The sequence below is a fragment of the Rattus rattus genome, chromosome 7, assembly GCF_011064425.1.
Source record: "Rattus rattus isolate New Zealand chromosome 7, Rrattus_CSIRO_v1, whole genome shotgun sequence".
Classification (NCBI taxonomy): domain Eukaryota; kingdom Metazoa; phylum Chordata; class Mammalia; order Rodentia; family Muridae; genus Rattus; species Rattus rattus.
Window position 1 is genome coordinate 95,617,427 of NC_046160.1, and position 13,882 is coordinate 95,631,308.

General features: G+C 41.7%; 1 protein-coding gene across 1 annotated transcript; it reads right to left on the reverse strand.

The window, feature by feature from the left end:
- Positions 1-294: 294 nt before the first annotated feature.
- LOC116906152 (igE-binding protein-like) lies at positions 295-1,992 on the reverse strand. Its single transcript, XM_032909134.1, has one exon. It carries the CDS (start codon positions 1,990-1,992, stop codon positions 352-354), a length of 1,641 nt encoding a protein of 546 aa, XP_032765025.1. The 3' UTR covers positions 295-351.
- Between the last annotated feature and the right edge of the window lie 11,890 nt (positions 1,993-13,882).

Sequence of the window (13,882 nt, forward strand, 5' to 3'; positions counted from 1 at the left end):
TCAGCTCTAAAGAGGGTCTGGAATTAAGGTCCATCATTAGATAAGCAGAATCAGTCCCGGAAGAGCCAAACTTCGCGGTGCCTCTAGGGACCCCAGAAGAAGGAAAATGATCATGTAAGCTTGGAAGAATAATCAACTGAGCAATCCTGTCACCTGGGGAAATGGAAAAAACGCCTTGAGGGCAAGAGCAGAGAACTTGAAGTTCTCCCATGTAATCTTGATCTAGTATTCCAGGGTGAACAATAAGTCCCTTTAAGGTTAAGGAGGATCGACCCATAATAAGGCTGACACTTCCCACGGGTAGGGGGCCTTTGTAGTCAGTGGGGACAGGTTGCACACCCATCAGTGGCATTAATATGAATTGGGTGGTGGAACAGAGGTCCACTCCTGCTGAGTCTCTTGTGGCTCTGCGAACCGTGGTGTCCGTCTGTTGTAAGCTGGAGTCCCATATGTTTTGGGGCTCTGAGACCTGGGGCCCAGATACCCGTTTTTTGGAATGTTTTCACCCTCTTCTGCCTGGGGAGGCTCAGGCTGAATAAGCCTGCCTCTGATATCTTTAACTGAGCGACACTCACTAGCCCAATGATAGCCTTTCCCACACTTAGTACACAGTCCTGGTGCTCTCTTCCTAGTGAGGGCTTGACACTCCTTTTTCAAATGTCCTGGTTTGCCACAGTTATAGCAGACCTTGCGATCACCTGTACCTGAGCACTTTTGGCCCTGTAGGATAGCAGCCGCGAGGCTGGCATTAGTAAGCGGGCCTCCAAGTTCTCGGCAAACTCTCAGCCAGTCCTGTAATCCTTTGCTCTTCCTAGGTGTAATAGCTGCTCTGCATTCCTGTGTGGCTTGCTCATAGACCAACTGTTCCACTAAAGGCATTGCCTGTTCAGGGTCTCCAAAGATCCTGCCTGCTGCCTCCATCATCCTAGCCACGAAGTCTGAGAATGGTTCCCGGGGGGCTTGTATGATTCTTGTTAAGTGTCCCCCGGACTCTCCCTTCTTGGAAAGTGCCTTCCACGCCTTAACAGCGGCAGCGGAAATTTGAGCGTATGCTCCCCAGTCATAGTTAGTTTGATTGTTGGCATATTGCCCTTGTCCTGTTAACAGATCAAGCGTCCAGTCTCTCTGATTGCCTTCAGCAATGGCATTGACTTTGGCCTGTGCCTGAGAGGCGTCATACCACAAGGCTTTCCATTCCACATATTGTCCCATATTAGGAAGCACATCCTTCACTGTTGTCTGCCAGTCTCCTGGAGTCATGGCCAGATTAGCAAGCCTTTCGACTTGAGCAATAGTAAAATTGGCACTAACTCCATAGTTACGGACCGACTCGGCAAGTTCTTTAATTTGAACATATTCTACTGGTGCATGAACACGGCCTCCATCGGCGGCCTCAAACACCGGGAATGTCTGCTGTATCTTTTTCTGTTCCTCTTTAGTGAGGAAGGAATCTGAGTGGAATCTCTCCATATAAGATGGAGGGGTGCAGGGGCTTATAGGCTGGGAAACCGCATGGTTTCCGCCTCCCACTTCCTTTTGTTTACCCAAGCTGTTAGCTCGTTGTTCATCTGGGTAGTGTCTTTCTTTTTCACAGCGAGCTGCCTCATCTTCTAAATCCTCTCCCTCAGAGGAGCTAAGCTCGTCTGTCTCTGAGCTATCAAGCTCTGAAGTCTTTGAATCCTTTACCGGATAAAGACTTCTGCTTTTCAAGACCTTTTTCTCCCTCCTCTGTTTTATCTCACCCGGGGCGTTTTTTCCCCACTCTCTCGCTTCCGCATTGGAAGGGCCTTTTTTCTTAGGTGCACCTTTCCTCTTTAAGCTCTTTAATTCGCTATCTAACCCTGTTTCTGACGCGCCGCCTCGCCCTTCCCCCAACGCTCTCCGCTTTGCTGTTACAGCTGGGCAGTTCCCACGCGACCTCTGACGCCGTTTGGCGGTAACTAGAAACTCAAAGGTCAATAGAAACAACCCGAGGGCTGCCAGAGCAACCATAGCGGCTCCTGCTGCGTCCGGCAGAGGACTGAGCTGGAACAGATCAAGGCTAAACATGGTCTCTCAGAGTCTTACCCCACTCACAGCTTCTGGATTTCTTCCGTGAAACGGAGGCTCCTCTTGGCACCGGCGATGATGTGGCTTTTTTGGCCCGGGTGTCAGCACCAAATGTCCCACGCGCGACCTCTCGCCGGCAAGAAACACGCGGGTACATAGAAATCCTTGCTATGACCAAACTTTTAATTTAATCCTACGGAGAAGCCCTGCCGCGCCAACATGGTGCGCTTATATACACCCTAGCGTGGCGCATCCACACCTGATTGGTTGCTTACACATGACCTCATCAGGCACGCCCTGGAATGGGCAAAGACCTGGCACGAAGGCACTCTTGTACATGTGCACAGTTAATTTCCCGAAGGGAGTCGGCTGGCACGGCGAAGGCTAGCGCCATCTTGTCTAGCTCGGCCTTCCATGTGGGGCGCAGTGGAAGCCAGCGCCATCTAGTGGTGGCGAATGTTATTGCGGCCCTTTACAGATTAACAAACTGGATACGTAACGAGGACCCTGCATTCTGCTGCCTACAGGAAACACACCTCAGAGACAAAGACAGACACTACCTCAGAGTGAAAAGCTGGAAAACAACTTTCCAAGCAAATGGTCTGAAGAAGCAAGCTGGAGAAGCCATTCTAATATCAAATAAAATCAATTTTCAACTAAAAGTCATCAAAAAAAAATAAGAAAGGACACTTCATATTCATCAAAGGAAAAATTCACCAAGATGAACTCTCAATCCTAAATATCTATGCCCCAAATACAAGGGCACCTACATACGTAAAAGAAACCTTACTAAAGCTCAAAACACACATTGCACCTCATACAATAATAGTAGGAGACTTCAACAGCCCACTCTCATCAATGGACAGATCATGGAAACAGAAATTAAACAGAGACGTAGACAGACTAAGAGAAGTCATGAGCCAAATGGACTTAACAGATATTTATAGAACATTCTATCCTAAAGCAAAAGGATATACCTTCTTCTCAGCTCCTCATGGTACTTTCTCCAAAATTGACCATGTAATTGGTCAAAAAACGGGCCTCAACAGGTACAAAAGGATAGAAATAATCCCATGCGTGCTATCAGACCACCACGGCCTAAAGCTGGTCTTCAATAACAATAAGGGAAGAACACCCACATATACGTGGTAGTTGAACAATGCTCTACTCAACGATAACCTGGTCAAGGAAGAAATAAAGAAAGAAATTAAAGACTTTTTAGAATTTAATGAAAATGAAGGTACAACATACCCAAACTTATGGGACACAATGAAAGCTGTGCTAAGAGGAAAACTCATAGCGCTGAGTGCCTGCAGAAAGAAACAGGAAAGAGCATATGTCAGCAGCTTGACAGCACACCTAAAAGCTCTAGAATAAAAATTAAGCAAATACACCCAGGAGGAGTAGAAGGCAGGAAATAATCAAACTCAGAGCTGAAATCAACCAAGTAGAAACAAAAAGGACCATAGAAAGAATCAACAGAACCAAAAGTTGGTTCTTTGAGAAAATCAACAAGATAGATAAACCCTTAGCCAGACTAATGAGAGGACACAGAGACTGTGTCCAAATTAACAAAATCAGAAATGAAAAGAGAGACATAACTACAGATTCAGAGGAAATTCAAAAAATCATCAGATCTTACTATAAAAGCCTATATTCAATAAAACTTGAAAATCTGCAGGAAATGAACAATTTGCTAGACAGATACCAGGTACCGAAGTTAAATCAGGAACAGATAAACCAGTTAAACAACCCCATAACTCCTAAGGAAATAGAAGCAGTCATTAAAGGTCTCCCAACCAAAAAGAGCCCAGGTCCAGACGTGTTTAGTGCAGAATTCTATCAGACCTTCATAGAAGACCTCATACCAATATTATCCAAACTATTCCACAAAATTGAAACAGATGGAGCACTACCGAATTCCTTCTATGAAGTCACAATTACTCTTATACCTAAACCACACAAAGACCCAACAAAGAAAGAGAACTTCAGATCAATTTCCCTTATGAATAATCGATGCAAAAATACTCAATAAAATTCTGGCAAACCGAATCCAAGAACACATCAAAACAATCATTCACAATGATCAAGTAGGCTTCATCCCAGGCATGCAGGGATGGTTTAATATACGGAAAACCATCAACGTGATCCATTATATAAACAAACTGAAAGAACAAAACCACATGATCATTTCATTAGATGCTGAGAAAGCATTTGACAAAATTCAACACCCTTTCATGATAAAAGTCCTGGAAAGAATAGGAATTCAAGGCCCATACCTAAACATAGGAAAAGTCATATACAGCAAACCAGTTGCTAACATTAAACTAAATGGAGAGAAACTTGAAGCAATCCCACTAAAATCAGGGACTAGACAAGGTTGCCCACTCTCTCCCTACTTATTCAATATAGTTCTTGAAGTTCTAGCCAGAGCAATCAGACAACAAAAGGAGGTGAAGGGGATACAGAACGGAAAAGAAGAAGTCAAAATATCACTATTTGCAGATGATATGATAGTATATTTAAGTGATCCCAAAAGTTCCACCAGAGAACTACTAAAGCTGATAGACAACTTCAGCAAAGTGGCTGGGTATAAAATTAACTCAAATAAATCAGTAGCCTTCCTCTACACAAAAGAGAAACAAGCCGAGAAAGAAATTAGGGAAACAACACCCTTCATAATAGACCCAAATAATATAAAGTACCTCGGTGTGACTTTAACCAAGCAAGTAAAAGATTTGTACAACAAGAACTTCAAGACTCTGAAGAAAGAAATTGAAGAAGACCTCAGAAGATGGAAAGATCTCCCATGCTCATGGATAGGCAGGATTAATATAGTAAAAATGGCCACTTTACCAAAATCGATCTACAGATTCAATGCAATCCCCATCAAAATACCAATCTAATTCTTCAGAGAGTTAGACAGAACAATTTGCAAATTCATCTGGAATAACAAAAAACCCAGGATAGCTAAAACTATCCTCAACAATAAAAGGACTTCTGGGGGAATCACTATCCCTGAACTCAAGCAGTATTACAGAGCAACAGTGATAAAAACTGCATGGTATTGGTACAGAGACAGACAGATAGACCAGTGGAATAGAATTGAAGACCCAGAAATGAACCCACACACCTATGGGCACTTGATTTTTGACAAAGGAGCCAAAACCATCCAATGGAAAAAAGATAGCATTTTCAGCAAATGGTGCTGGTTCAACTGGAGGTCAGCATGTAGAAGAATGCAGATCGATCCATGCTTATCACCCTGTACAAAGCTTAAGTCCAAGTGGATCAAGGACCTCCACATCAAACCAGATACACTCAAACTAATAGAAGAAAAGGTGGGAAGCATCTCGAACACATGGGCACTGGAGAAAATTTCCTAAACAAAACACCAATGGCCTATGCCCTAAGATCAAGAATCGACAAATGGGATCTCATAAAACTGCAAAGCTTCTGTAAGGCAAAGGACACTGTGGTTAGGACAAAACGGCAACCAACAGATTGGGAAAAGATCTTTACCAATCCTACAACAGATAGAGGCCTTATATCCAAAATATACAAAGAACTCAAAAAGTTAGACCGCAGGGAGACAAATAACCCTATTAAAAAATGGGGTTCAGAGCTAAACAAAGAATTCACAGCTGAGGAATGCCGAATGGCTGAGAAACACCTAAAGAAATGTTCAACATCTTTAGTCATCAGGGAAATGCAAATCAAAACAACCCTGAGATTTCACCTCACACCAGTGAGAATGGCTAAGGTCAAAAACTCAGGTGACAGCAAATGCTGGCGAGGATGGGGAGAAAGAGGAACACTCCTCCATTGTTGGTGGGATTGCAGACTGGTACAACCATTCTGGAAATCAGTCTGGAGGTTCCTCAGAAAATTGGACATTGAACTGCCTGAGGATCCAGCTATACCTCTCTTGGGCATATACCCAAAAGATGCCCCAACATATAAAAACACGTGCTCCACTATGTTCATCGTAGCCTTATTCATAAGCCAGAAGCTGGAAAGAACCCAGATGCCCTTCAACAGAGGAATGGATACAGAAAATGTGGTACATCTACACAATGGAATATTACTCAGCTATCAAAAACAACGACTTTATGAACTTCGTAGGCAAATGGTTGGAACTGGAAAATATCATCCTGAGTGAGCTAACCCAATCACAGAAAGACATACATGGTATGCACTCATTGATAAGTGGCCATTAGCCCAAATGCTTGAATTACCCTAGATGCCTAGAACAAATGAAACTCAAGACGGATGATCAAAATGTGCATGCTTCACTCCTTCTTTAAAAGGAGTGAAGAGAAGAGAGAGGCAAAGATTAAAACAGAGACTGAAGGAACACCCAGTCAGAGCCTGCCCACATGTGGCCCATACATATACAGCCACCCAATTAGACAAGATGGATGAAGCAAAGAAGTGCAGACCGACAGGAACCGGATGTAGATCGCTCCTGAGAGACACAGCCAGAATACAGCAAATACATAGGCGAATGCCAGCAGCAAACCACTGAACTGAGAATAGGACCCCTGTTGAAGGAATCAGAGAAAGAACTGGAAGAGCTTGAAGGGGCTCGAGACCCCATATGTACAACAATGCCAAGCAACCAGAGCTTCCAGGGACTAAGCCACTACCTAAAGACTATACATGGACTGACCCTGGACACTGACCTCATAGGTAGCATTGAATATCCTAGTAAGATCATCAGTGTAAGGGGAAGCCATGGGGCCTGCTAAGATTGAACGTGATTGTTGGGGGGAGGGCAGCAATGTGGGGAGGATGGGGAGGGGAACACCCATAGAGAAGGGGAGGGAGAGGGATTAGGGGGATGTTGGCCCGTAAACCGGGAAAGGGAATAACACTCGAAATGTAAATAAGGAAAATAAAGGTATTACTACAAAAAAAAAAAAATGAAGCACAGCCATCTCTGATTAAAGCTTGCTCCTGGTGCCCTAAAAAAAAAAAAAAAAAAAAGCAATATACAGCAAAGCCGTAGCTAATATCAAACTAAATGGAGAAAAAATTGAAGCAATTCCACTAAAATCAGGGACTAGAAAAGGTTGCCCATTCTCTCCCTACCTATTTAATATAGTACTTGAAATCCTAGCCAGAGCAGTCAAAGGAGGTCAAAGGGGTACAAATTGGAAAGGAAGAAGTCAAAATATCACTATCTGCAGATGATATGATAGTATACTTAAATGACCACAAAAGTTCCACCAGAGAACTACTAAGCCTGATAAACAACTTCAGCAAAGTGGATGGACATAAAATTAACTCAAACAAATCAGTAGCCTTCCTCTATTCAAAGGATAAGCAGGCCGAGAAAGAAATTAGGGAAATGACACCTTCACAATAGTCCCAAAATGCCTCACTATGACTCTAACCCAGCAAGTGAAAGATTTGTATGACAAGATCTTCAAGTCTCTGAAGAAAAAAATTGAAGAAGATCTCATAAGATGGAAAGACCTTCCATGCTCATAGATTTACAGAATTAGTATTGTGAAAATGGTCATCTTGCCACAAGTAATCTACAGATTCAATGCAATCCTCATCAAAATTCCAAATCAATTCTTCATAGAGTTAGAAAAGCAATTTGCAAATTCATTTGGAATAACAACAAAACCAGGACAGCGAAGACCATACTAAACAATAAAAGAATGTCTTGAGGAATCACTATCCCTGCCTTCAAGCAGTATGACAGAGCAATTGTGATAAAAAAGAAAAACCTGCATGGTATTGGTACAGAGACAGGAAGGTAGATCAATGGAATAGAATTGAAGACCCAAAAATGAACCCACAAACCTATTGTCATTTTATATTTGACAAAGGAGTTAAAACCATACAGTGGAAAAAAGATAGCATTTTCATCAAATGTGGCTAGGTCAACTGGAGGTAAGGATGTTGAAGAATGCACATCAATTGATCCTTATTGCCAAGTGGATTAAGGACCTCCACATAAAACCAGATACACTCCAACTAATAGAAGAAAAAGTGGAGAAGAGCCTTGAACACACAGGCACTGGGGAAATTTTCCTGAACAGAACACCAATAGCTTATGCTCTAACATGAAGAACAGACAAAAGAGACTTCATAAAATTGCAAAGCTTCAGTAAGGCAAGGACACTGTCATTAGGTCAAAAGGACAACCAACAGATTGGGAAAAGATCTTTACCAATCCTACATCCGAGAGAGGTCTCATAATCAATATATATATAAAGAGCTCAAGAAGTTAGACTCCAGGGAATCAAATAATTCTATTAAAAAATAGGGTACAGAGCTAAACAAAGAATTCTCAGGAATATTGAATGTCTTAGAAGTACCTAAGGAAATGTTCAACATCCTTAGTCATCTGGGAAATGCAAATCAAAACAAGCTTGAGATTCCACCTCACACCAGTCAGAATGGCCAAGATCTAAAATCCAAGTGACAACAGATGCTGGCAAGGATGTGGAGAAAGGGAAACACTCCTCCATTGTTGGTGGGATTGCAAACTGCTACAATTACTCTGGAGATCAGTCTGGAGGTACCTCAGAAAATTGGATATTGCACTACCTGAGGACCCAACTATAGCCCTCCTGGACATGTACCCAAATGAGGTTTCAACATATAACAAGGACACATGCTCCACTATGCTCATAGCAGCCTTATTTATAATAGCCAGAAGCTGGAAAGAACCCAGATGCCCTTCAACAGAGGAATGGATACAGAAAATGTGGTACATGTACACAATGGAGTACTACTCAGCTATCCAAAACAAAGACTTTGTAAATTTACAGACAAATGGATGAAACTAGAAAATATCATCCTGAGTGAGGTAACCCAATCACTAATCTCACATGGTATGCACTCACTGATAAATGGATATCAGTTTAAAAATTCAGATTGCCCAAGATACAGTCCACAGACCACATAAAGTTCAAAAAGAAGAACAACCAAAGTGCAGGTCCTTCAGTCCTCCTTAGAAGGGGGAACAACATATTCATAGGAGCAGATACAGAGACAAAGTTTGGAGCAGAGACTAAACAAATGGTCATTCAGAGTCTGCCCTACCAGGGGATTCAGTCCATATACATACAGCCACCAAACCCAGACAATATTGCTGATGCCAAGAAATGCATGCTGACAGGAGCCTGATATAGCTGTCTCCTGAGAGGCTCTGCCAGAGTATGACAAATATAGAAGTGAATGCTCACTGCCAACCATTGAACTGAGAACCGGGTCCCCATTGGAGGAATTAGAGAAAGGATTGAAGGAGTTGAAGGGGCTTGCAACCCCATAAGAACAACAAAACCAACCAACTAGAGCTTCCAGGGACTAAACCACTGTACAAAGAGTACACACGGACAGACTCCTGGCTCCAGCTGCATATGTAGCAGAAGATGGCCTTGTCGGGCACCAATGGGAAGAAAAGCCCTTGGTCCTGTCATTGCTGGACTCCCCAGTGTATGGGAATGTCAGGACAGGGAGGGGGGAGGCGTGGGTAGATGGGTGGAGGAACACCCTCATAGAAGAAGGGAGAGAGGGCATCTGATGGGAGGGTTATGGATGGGAAACGGGGAAAGGGGATAACATTTGAAATGTGACTAAAAATATGTAATAAAAAAGTTATGAATCTTAATTTTATTCTTCTGTAGGTAGTTTTCCAGCACAACAGTGGCACAGAGTTTGTGGACATAACCAATAATATCTGGCATTGTTTCAGACCCATCCCACAAAATGGAACCCATACCCAACACTTCTTGGGTAACCAAGAACCATATATTAGATAGTCTAGGGACCCAAGGTAAAGCTAATAATACTGCTCCAAAAATTCAGCAAACACACAAAACCAAGTCAAACTAAACCAAACTGAACTTGTAATGATAAAATGACTTCTAATGGCACTCTGCTATCCTCATAGATCAATGACCTTGCTCAGTCACCGTCACAGAAGCTTCCATCTACAGCAGATCAGAAAAAAAAAAAAATACTGAGGCCTTCAGCCAGATATGATGCAGAAACTGAGAGACCTTGAAACACTTGGCCCTAAATGGGAATCATCATCAAATCCTTTCCCCAGGAACTCAGAGAACCTCTCAGAGGAGGAAGAAGAGAGAAGGTGTATGAGCCAGAAGCTATGGAGGACACCAAGAAACAAAGCCTTTTAAATCAACAAGATAAAAGCTCACATCACCTCTCACATACTGAGGCAGCGTGAACAGGCATACATGGTTCTGCATCAGGTCCTTCTTGTATATATTATCACTTCAAGTTTAGTGTTCTCAGAGGATTTCTAAATGTGTGTGAATGGGTGAGCTGCCTCTTACACTTCTCTGACGCTTTTTCTTCTGTTTGACTTGTCCAATTCCAGTGTGATAGGTTTTGTTGGATATTAGTACATCTAATTTTGTTATATTTTATTGTCATCACTCAGAAACCCGTACCTTCTTTTCTTTTTTATAGGACAAAGGTTTTGTTGAAAATTAATGCAGGAAGCAGAAACTCTTCTAAAAATGGTGACTGACAATTGATGTAGACACACATTAGGACACAGAAAAATGTTTGGTTTTTAATGAGCATTATTGGAAATAGCCCAATGCCTCTAGCAGTAAAATAACTGGAAAACTAACATTATGGATTAGTAATAGTGTGGAGTACTTAGTGAGATCTATGAAAAGCAGCTCTATTTAGTGCCATATATGTATTCCTGAATCACAATGCCTGGACTTTTCTAATGAGAGACAGGAAAGAATAGAATCTGGCTGGGAGGGAACTTGGGAAGAACCGAGAGTAGAAGGGAAAAGGGAAACCATAATTAGGATACATTTTGTGATAAAAATTATCTATTTTCAATAAAAGGACTAGAAAAAGCAATCAAAAGATTTATGCAATCTCCATCGAATATTCTTCACAGAAATTGATAGAACAATTTTCAGCTTCATATGGAAATACAAGGGGGAAGGCAAAGGTGTATCAGCCCTAGAGCTCTAGGAACCCTCCCCACCTGCTGCTGATGCCAGAACTCTGGCAACTCACCAAAGCTTGTCTGAACTGCCCACCTTCTCCTTTCCCCTGATGAAACTCCTCCTACAGTGTACAAAGTCACTGGGTCACAAAATGTCTCATATCTAACTCTCCTATGTTCTGCTTCTCTTCAGGAGAATTTCACTTTTCTACATTTTCTCTTCCTCCTTACACTACACATATCCACAAAGTTAAGACTAAAATTAAACATACCAGATAGATGGTTGTCTGAGTTCAAGCTCAGCCTGATATACAGAGCAAGTTCAAAAACAGCCAAGCATAGGCAGTAAAGCAAAACCTTCAAAAATAAAAAGCTAGCAAATATGGAATTGAATGAGGGAGCATGTTCCAAACCCAGCTAGCTTAATATAGAACATAGAATAGACTATATTTAGCACAATCCAGAAATGAGAATGAAAACATAGAAGCTTCTAGACGTATATTCAGTCCCTAGAATGTTCCATCATTTTCTGATTCACAGTCTTCAATTTTGTACCATGTGGACAAAGTATATTTCATCAAGGAATACTGAATGTATTCCTCAAACACTGGTGCATAGTTACATAGCAGGGCTCAGAGCCACTGTGAAATTCCAGATGCCTAAGACACAAAACTTTGTATGCTTCTACCTACATCACTAGAATATGTCCTTTTCAGTGCTTAGCAGTTTCATACTAACAATAAAAATTACAAGTATTAAAAAATCGATAAATTCAGTTTTAAGCACCTTGACAATGTTCATATTGATACATGCTAATATTTTTGAAATTCAATGCAGGCAGATCTGGAAACATGGAAGTCTGACCTCTAAGAATGTGTCCACTTCCTCCTGTGACTTTGGAAGCTCTGCCTCATATATAGGCATAAGCAAAGCATGGCCAGACATTGGGATGTGGCACAAGACAGGACAACAGAAAGAAAACAGAAGAACCTTCAGAAATTGTGAACTTAAAATACAGAAGTATATTTTTTAATTAAATTAATTTCATTGCACTATGAATTGATTTCAAGATGAAAAACCCCAAGGTCACTGTAGATTATGAAATTGTCAGAGGAGTCATGGATGACTCCTTCGTATAGCTAACAATGACCCTTTGTTAATAATGTGGTTTCCTTTGGTAAATGAGAAAATTACTTCCAAATTCTCTTTTAAACCTATTTCCCCCCCAAAGAAGCTGCCTTTGCTTTAGAAAGGTCTTCAGGCAAGCACTGAAATCATAAGAACCCAGTGAGTAAGCACCAGAATAAGAGCCTGACTTACACCGTGAACACCCTGGCTCCCAGAACTGTCCTCTATAAAGTGGACAGCTCCCGTCTTCACTACTCCTTGCCCTTCTCTGATCATATGTTGGTGGCTTCCAACCACAGATGCAATAGCAATGCCTGTGGTTGTTACACACTCCTCTGTAAGTACAGTTCTTGGCATTGTACAACCTAAAGACAATGGTAGAAGCTCGTGTGAATTCAACACCTAAGACTCCCCAGCATTGTTGTAGCCTCTGGCATCAATTTTGGTGATGTATATTCCATCTCAGAATGCTGGGTGTAATCACTGGATGTTTGCAAAAAGCCTAAGACTTTTCCCCATTGTCACACAGCAAAGTTCAGCTCACTACTGAAATTCCGGATATCTATAGTATGAAGGGTTCTTTCAGTAGGCATATGTTATTGTGTACTGTGTAATTCAAATGCTGATTTCTGGGACCCCACATCTGGTTGAAACCCTTATTCTGAGAATCTCATCCCTCAGTCTCAGTGTTTTGTAAACAATGCTACCCAATTCTTCCCTGATTGGCCAATAAAGAAGCTGATCAGCCAGTGGCTGAGCAGGAGAGGGAACAGGGCCGGACTTCTTCCCAGTCAGGGCAATCAGGGAAGGAGACAGAGGAAATGAGGAATAGCCATGGCGAGAGTCCAGCAGACACCATGAGAAAACACCTCAAGCAGAGAAAACCATCAAATGCAAGTTTCTCGGGGATATTGGCTGGGAAGTAGCAAGATTGGTTTAGAAGATTTAGATAGAGTAGCACTGCTCAGTTCTTGTATCCTTATAGCGTGTTAAATGAATAGAATAGCGCAGTCTCATTTATTTGGGAGATAGTCAGGTTAAGAGAAAATAAACACTTACAAAAATGCATTAAACTGTTTACCTTGTGCATCCATATATTCTAGAAATGTCGTTTTTGATACATATTATGCATTAACAATAAAATAGACAACAATGTAATACAATTGAAAATAGGCCATGACAATGGTAATAGTAGCACATACTAATACAGCGCAAAGTTGATATAGAAGCACCTAGAAAATTTCAAAATGGGCATCACAAATATGTACTTTCTTTTCATGAAAAAACATAAAGGATAGATTTTGCATGTACAGTATAAAGAATGTGACCAAATGGTTGGATACAGTAGAGTAAAAAGCAAGATATTCACTTGACTTGAGTAAGACCCTGGGTTCTTGGCTGTGCTGCCTAGCACCATAAAACAGGAAGAGAAAGTTTTAAATCAAAACAAACCTAAGAAGTGGTCAATTATATGGCATTAAGAGGCTAGAGAGCTGACACAGCAGTTAAGAGTGCTTGCTGCTCTTGAAGATACCCAGAGTCTGGTTCCTAGCACCCATGCTGGGTGATCCACAATCACCTGTAACTCCAGCTCCTGGGGATCCAACTCTGGCCTTCACAAGAAACTACACACTACACTCATACTTACACAGAGAAAGAGAGAGAGAGAGAGAGAGAGAGAGAGAGAGAGAGAGAGAGAGAGAGAGAGAAATCATAAAGATCAAATTTAAACATAGAAACACAAGG